At 45.6% G+C, this 15,936-nt stretch overlaps 1 protein-coding gene across 1 annotated transcript; it reads right to left on the bottom strand.

Moving 5' to 3' along the window:
* Positions 1 to 598: 598 nt before the first annotated feature.
* Positions 599 to 1,179, bottom strand: LOC119338867 (histone H4-like). Its single transcript, XM_037611082.1, has one exon. It carries the CDS (start codon positions 1,104 to 1,106, stop codon positions 795 to 797), a length of 312 nt encoding a protein of 103 aa, XP_037466979.1. The 5' UTR covers positions 1,107 to 1,179; the 3' UTR covers positions 599 to 794.
* Between the last annotated feature and the right edge of the window lie 14,757 nt (positions 1,180 to 15,936).

Raw genomic sequence — 15,936 nt, 5'->3', positions numbered from 1 at the left:
CGTGTTTAGTTGCAGGACAAACGGTAAGAGTTTGACATCATATCGTGTCTTCGAAGAGGAAAGGTACTATTAGGCCGAGTTAAACATATTCTCTAGAAATGTTTAATGACCCTTGGAAGGCTGGAACCACATATAAGGAATCTACAGACTGCATGTCAAGAAAGTATTGTTGTATTTCTTTAATCTGATGACAAATACCATTGTACAAAGTGGGTGTTCAGTGTTTTTCTGGAGCCATTGTTCTTTCATAGAAAGTGAACTCTGAGTATACTGTTTGATGAAATTGTCTGCCATTCCCTTCTGGACTGTATTATTATAATTGAAGCCTTGTATAATTAAAGCGTGTCTTACTGTCTTATATAAACTATCACGCTTGATAAATCATCGGCTTGATCATAACACCGCACGGACAAAAATGCGGGGATGGTTGGATTCTGCAGCACACTGAAGCCAACGCGATCGATTTGGGGACAGAAAACTACAGCCACAGAATGGGAATGGGGGAAAGCACTGATAAGTTTCAACAATGCGCACAAGCACATACCAACAGAGCAAGATTTCTCACAAACAGAAAACAGAGCAAGATATTGCAGAAGAATTCGAGTGTAAAATGCTGCTATTTCAATTCTATCATTATCATAGTGCTACATCCAAACACTGAACACTGAACAACAGCAGCGAGATGCGGCCATTACAATGAAGACAGTGAGCACTGAACACATATAGCTAGCTATATATGCTACGAATCTGGCTGGCGGCGCGAGGTGGATTCGAGTGGACGGGCGCGGCGCAGTCTAGCCGCCGAAGCCGTAGAGGGTGCGGCCCTGGCGCTTGAGCGCGTAGACGACGTCCATGGCGGTGACGGTCTTGCGGCGGGCGTGCTCGGTGTAGGTGACGGCGTCGCGGATGACATTCTCGAGGAAGATCTTGAGCACGCCGCGGGTCTCCTCGTAGATGAGCCCCGAGATGCGCTTCACGCCGCCCCTCCGGGCCAGACGGCGGATGGCCGGCTTGGTGATGCCCTGGATGTTGTCGCGCAGCACCTTCCGGTGGCGCTTGGCGCCGCCCTTGCCCAGCCCCTTCCCTCCCTTGCCGCGCCAGGACATCTTCGACGCTTCTCTCTCCGGCGACCTTCCCTTGGCTTGGCTGGTGTGTGTGCGCGCGCGCGTTGCTGGTCTGGTGGTGGCCGTGTGGTGTGGTCGATGGTGGTGGCTTGTGGGGAATTTATGGCTGCGAGGTTTCGGGGGAGAAGAGGGCCGTCATCCGCGTGATTCGAACGTAAGCCGTCAGATGGGAGATGAATGGCTGTATGAACGGGGGAGCATGGGTGGCGCGGATCAATGACATGGCAGGACGCTGGGACAGGAAGTGTGTTTTCTTTTTCTTTTCAAAAATAGACTCAAGAAGGACCGGGCGCGGATTTGGTGAACATGAGTGCGCGCAATTCAGAAAAATGCTAGAAAAAAATCAAAAAAATCTGAATTTATTTTTGTAATATACATAGTCAACAGGTACACTCGCATATGACGTTTCACGAAGAAACACGTCGGTGGTAATGCCGTCAAAAATGACAAAATCGAAGCTATATTAAAAACACTGATTAATGAATAGTATGGTTGCATTTGTATTTTTTTCACTAAGAATACTATCGGTGTCAATATATCATGAAACTTCACACGTGAGTAGAATGATCGACTAAGTTTCATACCTTGAAATTTCAGATTTTTATTTTATTTTTTCTAGTATTTTGTATGAATTTACTACTCACGTGGGTGTGCGCGCATCAATGTTCACCTTTCTATTTTCGCAAAAAGGACACGGTTTTAAATTAACAAAGCTACCAACCGGTCAGGGATTACACAAAGCCACCATTACAAGCATTGAAAAAGACAAATTGAAAAATACAAGAAGTCACCCTGAGAAGCTTACAACTCTACGCTAAAACTAGCACTAAACATAAAAAGGAATGAAAGCACTACTAGCGAAGCGAAGACCGCTAAACTCGGCAAGAGAAACTTGAGCAGAGGAGGCATGAAGAAGCATTGCCTAGGAAAAAGAGACGTGGCATTGATCAGGGTAACATCGAGGACAGGAAGATTGGTGACACCTTCATGTATTCATGTCGTCGAGGGACCATACCCTCTCGCTTGGCTCAGAAGGCGCCAAATCGTCGGACATGAGGAATGCTCACTCAAGAGCAAGAGAGGTGTTGAACTCGTGATCCGAAGTAGCCCCATTGCACGATCACCTTCACAAAGAGAGCACACCAGTTCAACCACATCGCCAAAGATCTTGGATAGCCTGCAAGGTAATGGGCAGCGGGCCAACAAGGCAAGAGAGGAGCGATGAGGCAGACACATCGACCACTAAAGCGAAGAACCGGGAGCCCCCCTCCCACCAATGACGTATGGTAGACACCGAGAAGGGGGGCCTTTCCCCTTCTGTCGGAACGAAGACGTCGTACTGCCAGACAGAGCCATACACACCGCCGGGGAATACTACCTATGAGAAGATCAAGGCGCCGGTCGCAAAAACCCACCGCTCGAGAACCTGAACCACCCAAAGCTCACACCTTCATTTCCCCTCTCACACAGCCCAAAACATACCCAAAGGCGACACCTCCATGGAGGGCACGACACACAACGTTGATGTCACCCAATCCGCAAAGGATTTGGACTTTTGTCCGAGCAGTGGGTCGGGGTAGATGTAGGGGACCTCAGCCACGCCTCCAAGGAGGAAGAACAGTGCCTCAGAGTGTCGTCGTTGTCGGACGGGAATTACCGGCCAAGGTTAATTTCCCCCGGTCGTGAACAAACCATGGACACCCGCCGAGCTCCATAGCCGGTGACGAATCACCACGAACAACTAGAACCAGCAGGGAAGAGAAGGTCAAAGGGGAACACACACCTCACATGTGACGGGAAGAATGCTCCGCACCGCAGCTACCGCCTGCCGCCATCTCTCCTCCCGAGAGGATGAAGACGTCAACCAAAGCCCCTCACGAACACCCTCCACCTGAATGTCGTCGCCGCACCAGCAAGGGTCGTCGCCTAGATCTCGAATACCTTCGCATGAGACGGAGTGATGAAGGCCTCGCCACCACCTTCACCGGCGTCCGCCCCGAGCTTGCCCGACGAACACCTCAGGTGGCGCGCGAGGTGGAAGGGGAGGGGGTAGCGGCGTGCGTGGAAACAGTAGTCGCCGCCCGAGAGAACGACGCGGGGGCCATTTCCCTAAGTCAGGTGTGTTCCCGTGAGTACAACTGAGGTGTGTTTTCTCGGTGTTAGGAATAGATTAGCACGTGCTAATTAATGAATCATTATTACTGAACTATCATTAGTGTGTCCATACACCTAACAATCACCTTTTAGTACGAACACTTCATCACTAGGAAGCGTGCGGGGGTCATTCACACCGGCATCACGCCTTTCCCTTAAATGTTCGATGCTTGGACCACAAACATTGTCAGCTGCTGGCGCACTAGTTGTGCCGCAATCGTCATCAAGCTTCCCAATTCCCTGTACGAGCTTGCCCATTGAGTGTGATATTTAAGAACATATTTCATGCACCATCCTGACAAGCTTCTTTTGTTTATGCGCGCACAAAAGAGAGAGAGAGAGAGGACATTGGGGGCACGTATGTTAGAACTTGTATTTGAAAGCATAATTCAAATAAGTGGGCACACAAAAAAAGCAAAAAGCAAAAAATGTAGAAGGCAACTCACATTTGAGTCGTATGAGTTGGGAAGCCTTACTTCCACGAACTTTGTGACGTGATCGAGACTACCGAATAAGCTTTCATCGGCAAAGTGAGAAAACTCGGTCTTGAGCTGTAATTTTAAGTGTGAGAAAAATGCAAAAAAAGCCAAAAAGGGGTAAGCAACTTTCTCTACTCCATAACTTTATGGAAAATCTTTATAGTTCACATTTGTTTGTGAGTTGCCAAACATTAAATGTGTGGTTGCATGAAGTATATGTCTGTATTGCCTATGATTGGTTTAACAACTTAAATGACCGAAGGAGCAGTAGCTTGACTGCTAGACATTAACAAAAACACATTTTTGCCTGAGAATAACACACATGTAGTGAGTTATGAAAAGAATGTGATTGCCTAAGTAAGAAAAGTGTGTTGCCTAACCGTTGCAAGGCAAGTTGCCTAACATCTATATTTTACAATGACCTCATTACAATGGGAATTTAAAAATGAAGAAAACTAAAGTGACTAAATGATGGTGTGCTTCACAAACATAAGAGGGTAAAAAAAGAAGAACACAAAATAACAAAAAGAAACTTACCTGCAACTTGCCAAACTCCCCCCGACCCTTTTTGTCCTTCTTAATAACCTTGGAAATAAGATCAGAATTCCAAACCGACACTCTTGGAATCGTGCTTGCGATGGGTTCATCCACATCCAGTGAGTCTAGGTATAACAGCTACATGAGGCAAAATCAAAACAAGAAAAAATGAGTAGATGAACAACGAGAGCAAGCAGATGAAAAACTATGAAAAAGGGACGAAGAGCAAGTTAGACTTACAACTAAATGCATGACACGACAGCAAACTGCGTTTTTATCACCTGCTCCTGCGAATGCCAATTTTAATTGATCAACTACAAATTGGCATACATTGGTCTCTGTTATCATATCCACATGCATCACAGCAGGAAAGCACCATGGGGATATGTTCAAACTTGTGGTAGGAGCAAGGAAACAGGAGAAGGCAACCGCCAACCAATCACGCAGGAAATTGTTATCTCCTGCCCCACCCATTTCCTTAATCATTTTGCACCATGATGTTTGTGTTGGTGAGCCTTGGTATTAATCTTGAAGATTGTGTTCATTTGGGATGTGTAATCTGCTCTCTTCTCGTAGCAAACCTTCCTCCCCTTGTTTGGCAGACCCCATATCCTATGAACACTTGCTGCATCTACTAGAATCTTGCCAGTTGTGAAATTTCAGGGTCGTAATGCTTTATAACCCAGTAACTCAAGTCTCCTGGCATGCTACATGTTGCAATCTCCAACAGACCTCCAAACTCTATTCGAATTACCGCATCCTTATGATGCTGCACTAGATCTTTGTTTACTTTGAACAACCTTGCTGGTGATGCCCTGTTCCTGCGACCCTACAAAAAAGAAATGTGGGCTAAGTTAAACTCTGTGTGGCAGGAAACAGACAACCAGGGGACAAAAATAAAAAAGTAGAAATTAGCAACTATCAAAATTGTTTCCATACTGATGCGATGTTTGTCCTATACAGAAGGCTATCACTTGTCTTATAACTTCAACATTTTACACATTTTCTCTTATAAATTTAGCATTTATACAAATGCCGACGTATTTGCTTGCACCTATACAGATAACATGCTCAAAAATTGCTAATGGCCTTGCTTACGCATGATGCTTTAACAGACAAAAACATATAATTACTAAAATTAACACATTCATCACGCAACTTCAAAGAATCATACTGCCTTGCAAAAAATGGAATCTAGAAACTACGATTCATGATGCTTAAATACCTCATTTCCGCTTATTTTCCGGCGTTTTGGCTTCGATTCCTCCTCCTGTGTGACCTCCTTGCCTTCTATATCATCATCTTGTGCACTTGCATTGCTAACTATGTCTGACGGGCGCTTCCCATGACAAGTTATTTCTTTAGTGCGCCTACGCTTGTAGCCAATCATTGTTGGGTTTTGTTGCTATGATGAGTGTGCCTGCATTGGAAAAAAATGTGTTCATCTGTTTCGCATAAAAAAAGTCGCAAAACTCGAACATGGCAACAACACCGCCACCCCCCGTGCCACACCCAAGCTCTTACCTCTGTTTCTCGTACAACCTCTTGGTTTGCTTGTAAATCCAGACCATTACTTTTTTTCCTTGCCACAGACATTTTCGACACTGCAAACACAGAGTACGATATTTTCAGGTTGCTAAGAAAAAAGAACTTCACTACTTGTAGCACTATATGTTGCTGACAAAATGAATAGGACATTTCCTAGAGCTTGCTGATGAACCATTATAGCAACACACGAAACGAACGTACACACCTCCTGATAAGGCAACTATGGTTCAGAGTACCGCGCAACTCGTATACCGATTTCTGGAAAATTACTATGAAAAATAACCTCAAGAAACTAGTATTTAATAAATGGGCCTGACAAAATTCTACATCATACTCGCAACTATGAAAAAAACAAGTCCATGCAATTTCTGTTTTGAACACTGCCCCAACAACTCTAAGTTTCGGCAACTCAACTGACATTGATCAGGCAACTCCTTCACAAAATATCGAAGCAACTCGCTGACCGCCCTAGTACTAGTAGATCAGACAACTCTAAGTTTCGGCAACTCAACCACCGTTGATCAGGCAACTCCTACACAATGTCGAAGCAACTCGGTGACCGCCCCTAGGACTAGTAGATCGGATAACTCCAATTTCAGCAACTCATCCAGCCTTAATCAGGCAACTCCTACACAATAACGAAGCAACTCGTCAAAAAATCCCAAACGAATTCATACACATGATCTGCCAAGCAACTCCCGTACTAAAAAATCAAGTAAACCCCCATCTCAGACCAAATAGACCTGACAGAACACCACCAATCCCTCACAGGCACATGAGTTCCACCGCCACGAGGCACCACGAATCGTCCCCACCGTGAAACGTGAAGTAAACCGCTACCATCTATGAGCGTACAATTACCTCCACCTCCCTGCTCACATGAATCCCAACCCCACAACATCGACTATGAAACCATACCGCAAGCAGAAAAATCTGTGGCGATGGGTGCATCTGGTCCTTACCTCAGGATTCCAGCAGCGACTCGGCCACCGGACACGCAGCGCCGGCGGCGACCTTCATCGCGCGCCCTTTTGCCCTGGACAAAGAATGACGTGGCGAGATTCACTGATGTAGGGTAGAACCCTAGATGCCCGATCTTTCATGATTGGAGGGGATCCTACAAAGAACATGAAGAATACGAGGAGGGAATCCAGGGGAACATGAGAGAAATCACTCAACCAACAAGATATGGTCACACATATGCTAGATCCTCGAAGCACAAAGAGTGATACACAATTCAAAGTCAACAAGGGACGATACAAAGGGTTTTCTCCGTGAGGAGGTCTTGAAGGGTCTTCCCGTGATGGGGTCTTGAATCCACTTGGGGGATCTTCTCCGAAGAGGTCATGAGCTCCGAGGAGAAGTAACCAAGTGGATGAGCAAATCTCTATCTCAAATATGAGCTATCACAATGCTAACCCTAACTAGGAGGAGGAGGAGGTATATTTATAGTCTAAGTGCAAAAGGGGGCGGAGTGAAGGGGTACATGGGCTTCGGGCCCGAAGCTGTGCACACATAGGCAGCGAACGTCCGGTCTCTACTGGTCGTCCGGTCGCTTGCGGAGGTCCAGATGTCCGGTAGGGCTCGGACTTCCGCTAAATACGTCATGTGATTGTTGTGCCGGACGTTTGGAGGTGGCTGGTCGTCCGGTCGCCGGTCGTCCGGTTGCTTCGGTCTTCCGCTGAAACGCTTCGGGTGTGGACTTGCCGGTCGTCCGGTGCGGGCCGATCGTCTGCTCGCTGTAGCTCTCGTTGGCTCGGACTTGGTTCGGCTAGTGAAGGAAATATGCCCTAGAGGAAATAATAAAGTTACTATTTTTTCCTTAATTCATGAGAAATGTTTATTATTCATGCTAGAATTGTATTAACCGGAAACTTAGTACATGTGTGAATACATAGACAAAACCTATAGTCCCTAGTATGCCTCTACTTGACTAGCTCGTTAATCAGAGATGGTTATGTTTCCTAACCATAGACATGTGTTGTCATTTGATGAACGATATCACGTCATTAGGAGAATGATGTGATGGACATGACCCATCCATTAGCTTAGCATTATGATCGTGTTAGTTTCATTGCTACTGCTTTCTTCATGACTTATACAAGTTCCTCAGACTATGAGATTATGCAACTCCCGAATACCGAAGGAACACTTTGTGTGCTACCAAACGTTACAACATAAAAGGGTGATTATAAAGGTGCTCTATAGGTGTCTCCAAAGGTGTTTGTTGGGTTGGCATAGATTGATATTAGGATTTGTCACTCCATGTTTCAGAGAGGTATCTCTAGGCCCTCTCAGTAATACTCATCACCATAAGCCTTGCAAGCAATGTGACTAATCAGTTAGTTGCGGGGTGAAGTATTATGGAACAAGTAAATAGACTTGCCGGTAACGAGATTGAACTAGGTATTGAGATACCGACGATCGAATCTCGGGCAAGTATCATACCGATGACAAAGGGAAGAACGTATGTTGTTATGCGGTTCGACCGATAAAGATCTTCATAGAATATGTAGGAACCAATATGAGCATCCAGGTTCTGCTATTGGTTATTGACTAGAGACGTGTCTCGGTCATGTCTACATAGTTCTCGAACCCATAGGGTCCGCACGCTTAACGTTCGATGACGATTAGTATTATGAGTTTATGTGTCTTGATTTACCGAAGATAGTTTGGAGTTCCGGATGTGATCACGAACATGACGAGGAGTCTCAAAATGATCGAGACATGAAGATTAATATATTGGACGACTATGTTTGGACATCGGAATGGTTCCGGATAAGTTCGGGCATTTAGCGGAGTACCGGGGGGTTACCGGACCCCCCCCCCCCGGGGGAGTGTATGGGCCTTATTGGGCCATAGTGGGAGAGAGGAGGCAGCTGCCAGGTGTAGGGCGCCCCCCAAGCCCAATCCGAATTGTGTGGGGACCGGCCCCCCTTTCCTTCCTCCCTCTCTCCCCCTTCCTTCTCTCCTAATCCAACTAGGGAAGGGGGGATCCTACTCCCGGTGGGAGTAGGACTCCTCCAGGGCACGTCATAGAGGGCCGGCCCTCCCACTCCTCCATTCCTTTATATACGGGGGAGGGGGCACCCCAAAGACACACAAGTTGACATTGTTTAGCCGTGTGCGGTGCCCCCCTCCACAGTTACACACCTCGGTCATATCGTCGTAGTGCTTAGGCGAAGCCCTGCACCGGTAACTTCATCATCACCGTCACCACGCCGTCGTGCTACCGAAACTCTCCCTCGGCCTCAACTGGATCAAGAGTACAAGGGACGTCCGCGAGCTGAACATGTGCTGAACGCGGAGGTGCCATACGTTCGGTGCTTGGATCGGTTGGACCACGAAGACGTTAGACTACATCAACCGTGTTAACTAAACGCTTCCGCTTTTGGTCTACGAGGGTACGTGGACACACTCTCCCCTCTCATTGCTATGCATCACCTAGATAGATCTTGCGTGATCGTAGGAATTTTTTTGAAATTACCGCGTTACCCAACAACCGGGCCTTCAGCCACCGGACGTCCGGTCCTGGTCACACGTCCGCTGGCTGGAGCGTCAGGCGCCGGATGTCCGGTCCTGGGTGGACGTCCGCTGGCTAGAGCTTCTTTGGTAGCTCTTCTTCTTGTCCTTCATGCTCGGTGTCCTCACCGTCTTGTCCATTGGATGTAGCTGTCCCATGGCCTTCCTCCAAGTACCTGATCACACATAGTGTTTCCGCTTGAGGTAGTAGCCATGTCTCATGTGTTGAAGGTGGGAGTTCGGAGAGGAGCGAGTTCACCTTATCTTCGATAGCCTTTGCTCGAGGTCTTGTCATTGGTCCAAGTGGTGTCATGAGTGTTGTAGATACGTCCATGGGGATGATCGTGGGATGCTCCGCATCATATCCCCCCTTGGGAAAGATCCGATCTTGGATCGAAAGCTTCATCACCATGGTATGGCGAGAGGTCTTTGACATTGAAGATGTCGCTCACATTGTACTTGTCTCTTGGGAGGTCGATCTTGTAAGTGTTGTTGTTGTAGCGTGCTAGCACCTTGAAGGGTCCATCGGCTCGGGGTAGAAGTTTGGACTTGCGTTCATTGGGGAAGCGGTCCTTGCGAAGGTGTAGCCACACAAGATCTTCGATGTTGAATATCATGGGTTGCTTGTTGATGTTGAGCTTGGTCGCGAGTCGTTGTACTTGGTGCTCGATGGTGTGACTTGTATCTTCATGCATCTTATTGAGGTAGCTTGCTCGTGCACTCGTGGCCATGTTGGTGGGTGGAAGAGGTAGAATTTCCAATGGGGACAACAGGTTGAAACCATAGACAACCTCGAAGGGGGAGTTGCCGGTAGTCGAATGTTTACGCGGTTGTAGGTGTACTCGGTGATGGGTAGGCACTCCTCCCACTCCTTGATGTTCCTCTTGATCAACACGCGAAGTAGAGTGGAGAGTGTATGGTTCGTCACCTCCGTTTGCCGTCGGTTTGAGGATGGTATGCCGAAGAGAACAAGAGCTTGATTCTGAGCTTGGCGCATAGAGTCTTCCAAAAGTAACTCAAGAACTTGACATCGCGGTCCGAGACAATCGTCTTTGGCACTCCATGGAGGCGCAAGATTTCCCTACAAAAAAGATTTGCAATATGTGAATCATCGTCTATCTTGTTGCATGGGATAAAATGAGCCATCTTAAAGAATCGGTCCACAACAACAAACACGGAATCCTTTCCATTTTGAGTTCTAGGAAAACCAAGTACAAAGTCCATGCTAATGTCTTCCCAAGGTTGATAAGGAATAGGAAGGGGCATGTAAAGACCATGGGATTGAGATTTTGACTTAGCTTTGCGACATGTAGAGCATCGGTTGGTGAAGCGTGAGACGTCGCGAAACATTTTGTTCCAAAAATAGTTCTTGGAGAGCATAGCGAATGTCTTGTCACGTCCAAAGTGTCCCATGAGTCTGCCTCCATGAACCTCTTGCAAAAGGAGCAAACGAAGAGAAGGCTCGGGAATGCAAAGTTTGTTAGCTCTCATAAGATAATCATCCTTGATGTAATATCATTCCCAAGATGTATGTGTCAAACACTTAGCATAAGGAATAGCAAAAGTAGGATCATGCGCATAGAAGTCTTTGATGTGCTCAAAGCCAATGACATTCAATTCAAGTTTAGTGACAAGCATGCATATGCGGGAAAGAACATCTGCCACTACATTTTCCTTACCTTTGATGTACTTGATGACATAAGGAAAAGACTCAATGAATTCACTCCATTTAGCATGATGCTTGTTCAACTTAGTTTGACCCTTTAAGTACTTAAGCGTTTCATGATCGGTATGAATGATAAATTCATCAGGGCGAAGATAATGTTCCCATTCATGCAAAACTCGCTCTAAAGAATATAGCTCTTTGTCATAGATGGGAAAATTGAGTTGCGCTCCAGAAAGTTTCTCACTAAAGTATGCTATGGGGCGCTTTTCTTGCGTTAACACACCTCCTATGCCATTACCACTAGCATCACAATGAATTTCAAAAGGTTTGTCAAAGTAGGGTAATGCAAGCACGGGAGCATGAGTAAGCAAATTCTTTAGCTCATTAAATGCGGTATCTTGTGATGGTCCCCAAACCAATGGCGCATGTTCTTACTCAAGGAATGCAAAGGTGACGCAATGGTGCTAAAATCCTTCACAAATCTATGATAGAAACTGGCTAAACCAATAAAACTACACACTTGTTGCAAGTTGATTGGTTGGGGCCAAGTTTTAATAGCTTTGGGCAGCTGGAGCAAGAAGACCGGAGGTTGAAGAAGCACTACGGCCATTGGATGGACATCGTACGATCACTGCAGCTAGAATCATTTATATTGACTAAGTTGACAAAGCCCTTGGTTTTTTTTGAGCAAAGACAAAGCCCTTGGTACGCGTCAACTTAGTAGGCCCACAACTCGGATTTGGCAGAGAACATATAGCCCATTTGCGATTTGTAAGAATGTACAACCCATTTTTTAATTCTAATGGAATTTACTACATCCCATTTACAGTTTGTTAAAAGTACAACCTAACTTCTAGCTAGGACAACGATTAATAATTTCAAACAACCGCTCAAAACAGAATTCAAAAAAAATTCCCATATTTTTATGGGATCCGAAATATTTTTATCCAAAATTTCTAGTCAGGTTAAATATAATTTCAAAATAAAGTTGTATTACGTTAAAATCCAACGAAATATTGCGCGCGCAACAAGTAATGAAATTAAAATTTTCAAATTCCAAAAATAATATATTTTTTAATCTAATTACGTGTTTGGTGCATAGTTACTGCCCAGTTATTATAATTACATCCCATTTGTTATTTCTTAAAGTCCATTTTCTTGTTAATCCTAATGCATACCTCCTAGGAAAGTTTGCAGCCCAGCGGGGCGGAGAATAACAAGTTGACCCGGATATTGTGTACAACTGTCGGCCCAGTTGCATTGCTGATGTTAAAAAAAAGGCATGTGTAGTACAGTACAACGTAACATGGTTACTCAGCCCACATTCAGCGACGCCGGAAAGGCCCAAACAAGGCTTCTATACAACTTTTTGAAGTCACTTAGCTCAATTAATAACTTAAGAAAAAAGTTAGATTACAGTGGAACCTAATTAAAAGCTGTCACGAGCAAATAAATAATTCAACGGGTCCCACTTGTGCATGTGCGTATGTGTGCATGTGTGTGTGTGCGTGTGTGTGTGTGTGAGAGAGAGAGAGAGAGACCCATCGGTCGATGCTCGTAAATACATCTTTCAACCATATGCATTGCTGATGCTCAGTAAAAACTTATATAGTTGACACAATCATATAGAACATCATAGCACACTGAATTGCATACAAAAATTTCACGCAGGCGGCACAATCAGGATGGAAGCAGTGGATCGCTACGGGAAGGTCTATGTTGAAACCAACAAAGTCGTACATAACGGTTCATCGTCTTTATCAATGACGGGGAAATATCTTGAATGTTGTGCAAAGAAAACAGACAGACAACACAATAAGTTCTGCTAGCACATTATGTTGATGTACAACCCTTTCTAAAAAAAGTTCAGGTACAAAATTAGAACAGGTCACAATCAAATGTACTAGCATATCAGTGCTTCACACCCATAGCTTGGATTTAACTAGTATCTGACAAGATTCAGTTGTTACCTCAAATTAGAGCACATCCAGGCAGCCAGCCTTGCCTCTTCTCCCAAGAAGCAGTGGCCTCCGCCGCGCGATGGAGTAGGCCCTGTACCATCTATCATTCCGAGCAACACAGGGAAAGTCTAACGTTGACTCCTATAATGGACGTCGTCGATGGACCCTGGCACCAACGGCGGCGGCAGGACTTAGATTGATGGATTGACCACTTCTTCGACATGCACGAACACTCGATACAGGTACATCCCTAACGTGGTCCGCGGCGACCTTGGTGGCGACGAATAGTATAATCCTGGTTCCTCCACCGGTATCTCAACACCAATCATCTTCGGTATGGTGGACGACTTCTTCATCCATGCCATAACCGTCAGAGCCCAGCTGTCTGGAGGAACAAATATACTTACGAGCTCACCTCCAAGGTCGTTGATAAGCTCGTTCATGGACTCGCTGTTCCAAGCACGTCGAGGCATGTCGTGGAAGGTAAGATTTGTTAAAAACTCAAGCTCAGAGGGCACCGAGCCCCATCCTGGGTGCCACCGATCAAAGCTCACCAGCGCGCCATCGCAGAACAAACGCCGGGAAGATTTGAACACACGATGGCAGTCGAAAGTTGTCCGGAACCTGACGAAGAAATCAGCCGGTGGCGGACAGACTTCGATGATCAAGTCACTTATTTAGATGTCGTGCGCAATGCCAAGAGCTCTGACAAGGTCATCCGGTGAGACGGGAGGCCGGTCGCCATTGATGGTTACCATCAGCACTTTGCCGGCAAACTGGTCGTCAAACGCCGCCATGCCACTGTTGAGCGACAGCACGCAGCGATCGAAGGCAGGACGGACCTCAGGATCTCCGGTTTGGAGATCCGCGTTGACCGGCGACATGATAGTGCGCTTGAGTACATGGAGTACAGGAGGGGGATTTGGGGGAACTGGAGTAGGAATCGAGATTCCAGAGGTGGGGGAGGGGCGGGAGACTGGGGATGAAAAGGTAGTATGAATTTCGAGCACGCGCCAATATTCTCTCGGCGCGCAAGCGCACGAAAACACCGGTGGCGCCCACATGTCAGCCTAAGAGTCCTTATTCTTTCTTTTTTGGAGAGCCCGGCCTTTTTTTTCAGGATCTTTTGAGAGCCCGGACTGAGAGTCATAATTGACCTGTTTGGCATTGCGTTACTACTCGGCCCATATTCAACGACACCTCACTGGCCCAAACAAGTGTACATCATCGAAAAGACAATGAGCTCAAATTATATAACTTGAAAAAAGGAGATATACTCTGAACACTGGAGAATGGTGATGCCCTCATTTAGCCCACCAGTAGTTCGAGACAATAAACAGTTCGAAACAACGATATATACAACATTCAAACACTGACTAGTGACTACTACTGACATAAACAGCAAGACATGATAGTTCATAAGAAGTCTTGCTACACCACCAAAACGCACCCATCTGCAGCGCTCAGACTCTCGTGATCCAGATGAGAATGACATTCTAAACAGAAGCAACTATTACATAGTAAAAGTGACATAGACGAGGATGACCAAATGACAAGGAATATGCATAACAAAAGAAAGAACTACCCATCCAGAACCAACAGCAAAGACAACAAAGTCATTCGAAGAGATGATCCAAACCATCATAATTTGCAGCCCCGCTTCAGCGACCAGTGATCCGGAGACACCAGTACTCCACCCTTTCAATGCAACAGCCCAATTACCTATCAACCTGAAGGCTTGAACCACATCACTGCCTGTCGTAATTGAGACATCCAAGGATCAAAGTTAATCCGGGTGCCTTTGTCATTCTCACCTTCTTTTGGCTGCAGGCTATATCGTTGACAATCAGGGGAGTTTGCTCCCGAACTCCTAGGGCTCGCCGTGTAGACACAGTTTTCCATAGCAAACAGAGCCTCTCTGCCATCAAGGTCCTTGCCAATGGTGATCTCCTGGTTAATCGGATAATTGAGTCCGAGAAACAGAGAGTGTGAACCAAGGCTGTTTACCCGCCTCCAACTAAAAAATCCTAAAGGCCCCAACAAGCTGGTATCCTGCTCATAGACGTAACAGCCACTGTTCGGATACTCACGTATTACACGGTGCTTGTATACAGTGGGGTTTTTGCAATATAACTTTTCTGGCTCATGTGTCCGAATGATCATCAGTCTTTTGTCGTTGTCTGATCGAGCGAGGAACCAGTTGTGCTTCCCTGTTTTTGGCAAAGGTGGTGTGATTACAAAGGGCAGTAACTGTAGGGACACTACATCATATCAAAAAGGACATGCATTGTTAATATAAGATCAGCATTGTTCAGAGTATGAGTAGGATAATGCAAGAAACAACATTGATATGTCCCTATTTGAACTGGGAGGAAAATACAGGGAAATGTATACTGGGTTCGAAAATATAGAAGTGCCATGCATGGTTATACTCATGTTATCTCGCAATCGATTCTTCACAGGAAACTACCATGTCATGCATGTTATGTAATCATGTTCTGTCCTCACAAACAAATTCTTCAAGGTAACTAACAGACCATGCATTGTTATATACTCGTGTTCTGTGGGCAAAAAAATTGTGAGGATATTATTCTAGCCATTGATTGCTGAAGGGAGAATATAGGTATGTACACATGGTAAGCATTGCAGGATTTCACTAGTTCCAAATATAGAGTTCTCCATATGCACATTTACTTCCCTAATGTATGGTTAGATGAAACCAACAGTGTGGTGCATGTTTCTACATTATGAAAATGAGGATACTAACATGGCCATTGATACACACTCATATTTAGTAGTAGTATATAGATTACTGTAAAATAATGATAATGTCCATATATTGCTAACCGTTTGATTATTCAGGGTATAGATTGGCTGTAATGACATGGTCACAATCGCATGAATTAACTCATTCCAAATATAGCTGATTTATGGCGTCTCTAATA

Source organism: Triticum dicoccoides, chromosome 7B (assembly GCF_002162155.2).
Source record: "Triticum dicoccoides isolate Atlit2015 ecotype Zavitan chromosome 7B, WEW_v2.0, whole genome shotgun sequence".
Classification (NCBI taxonomy): Eukaryota; Viridiplantae; Streptophyta; class Magnoliopsida; order Poales; family Poaceae; genus Triticum; species Triticum dicoccoides.
Note: the sequence above shows the minus strand (reverse complement) of the source record. Positions and strands in the feature narration are given on the sequence as shown.

Excerpts from the sequence above, each read along its gene's own strand:
- LOC119338867 (XM_037611082.1), bottom strand. The coding sequence starts at position 1,106 with ATGTCCTGGCGCGGCAAGGGAGGGAAGGGGCTGGGCAAGGGCGGCGCC.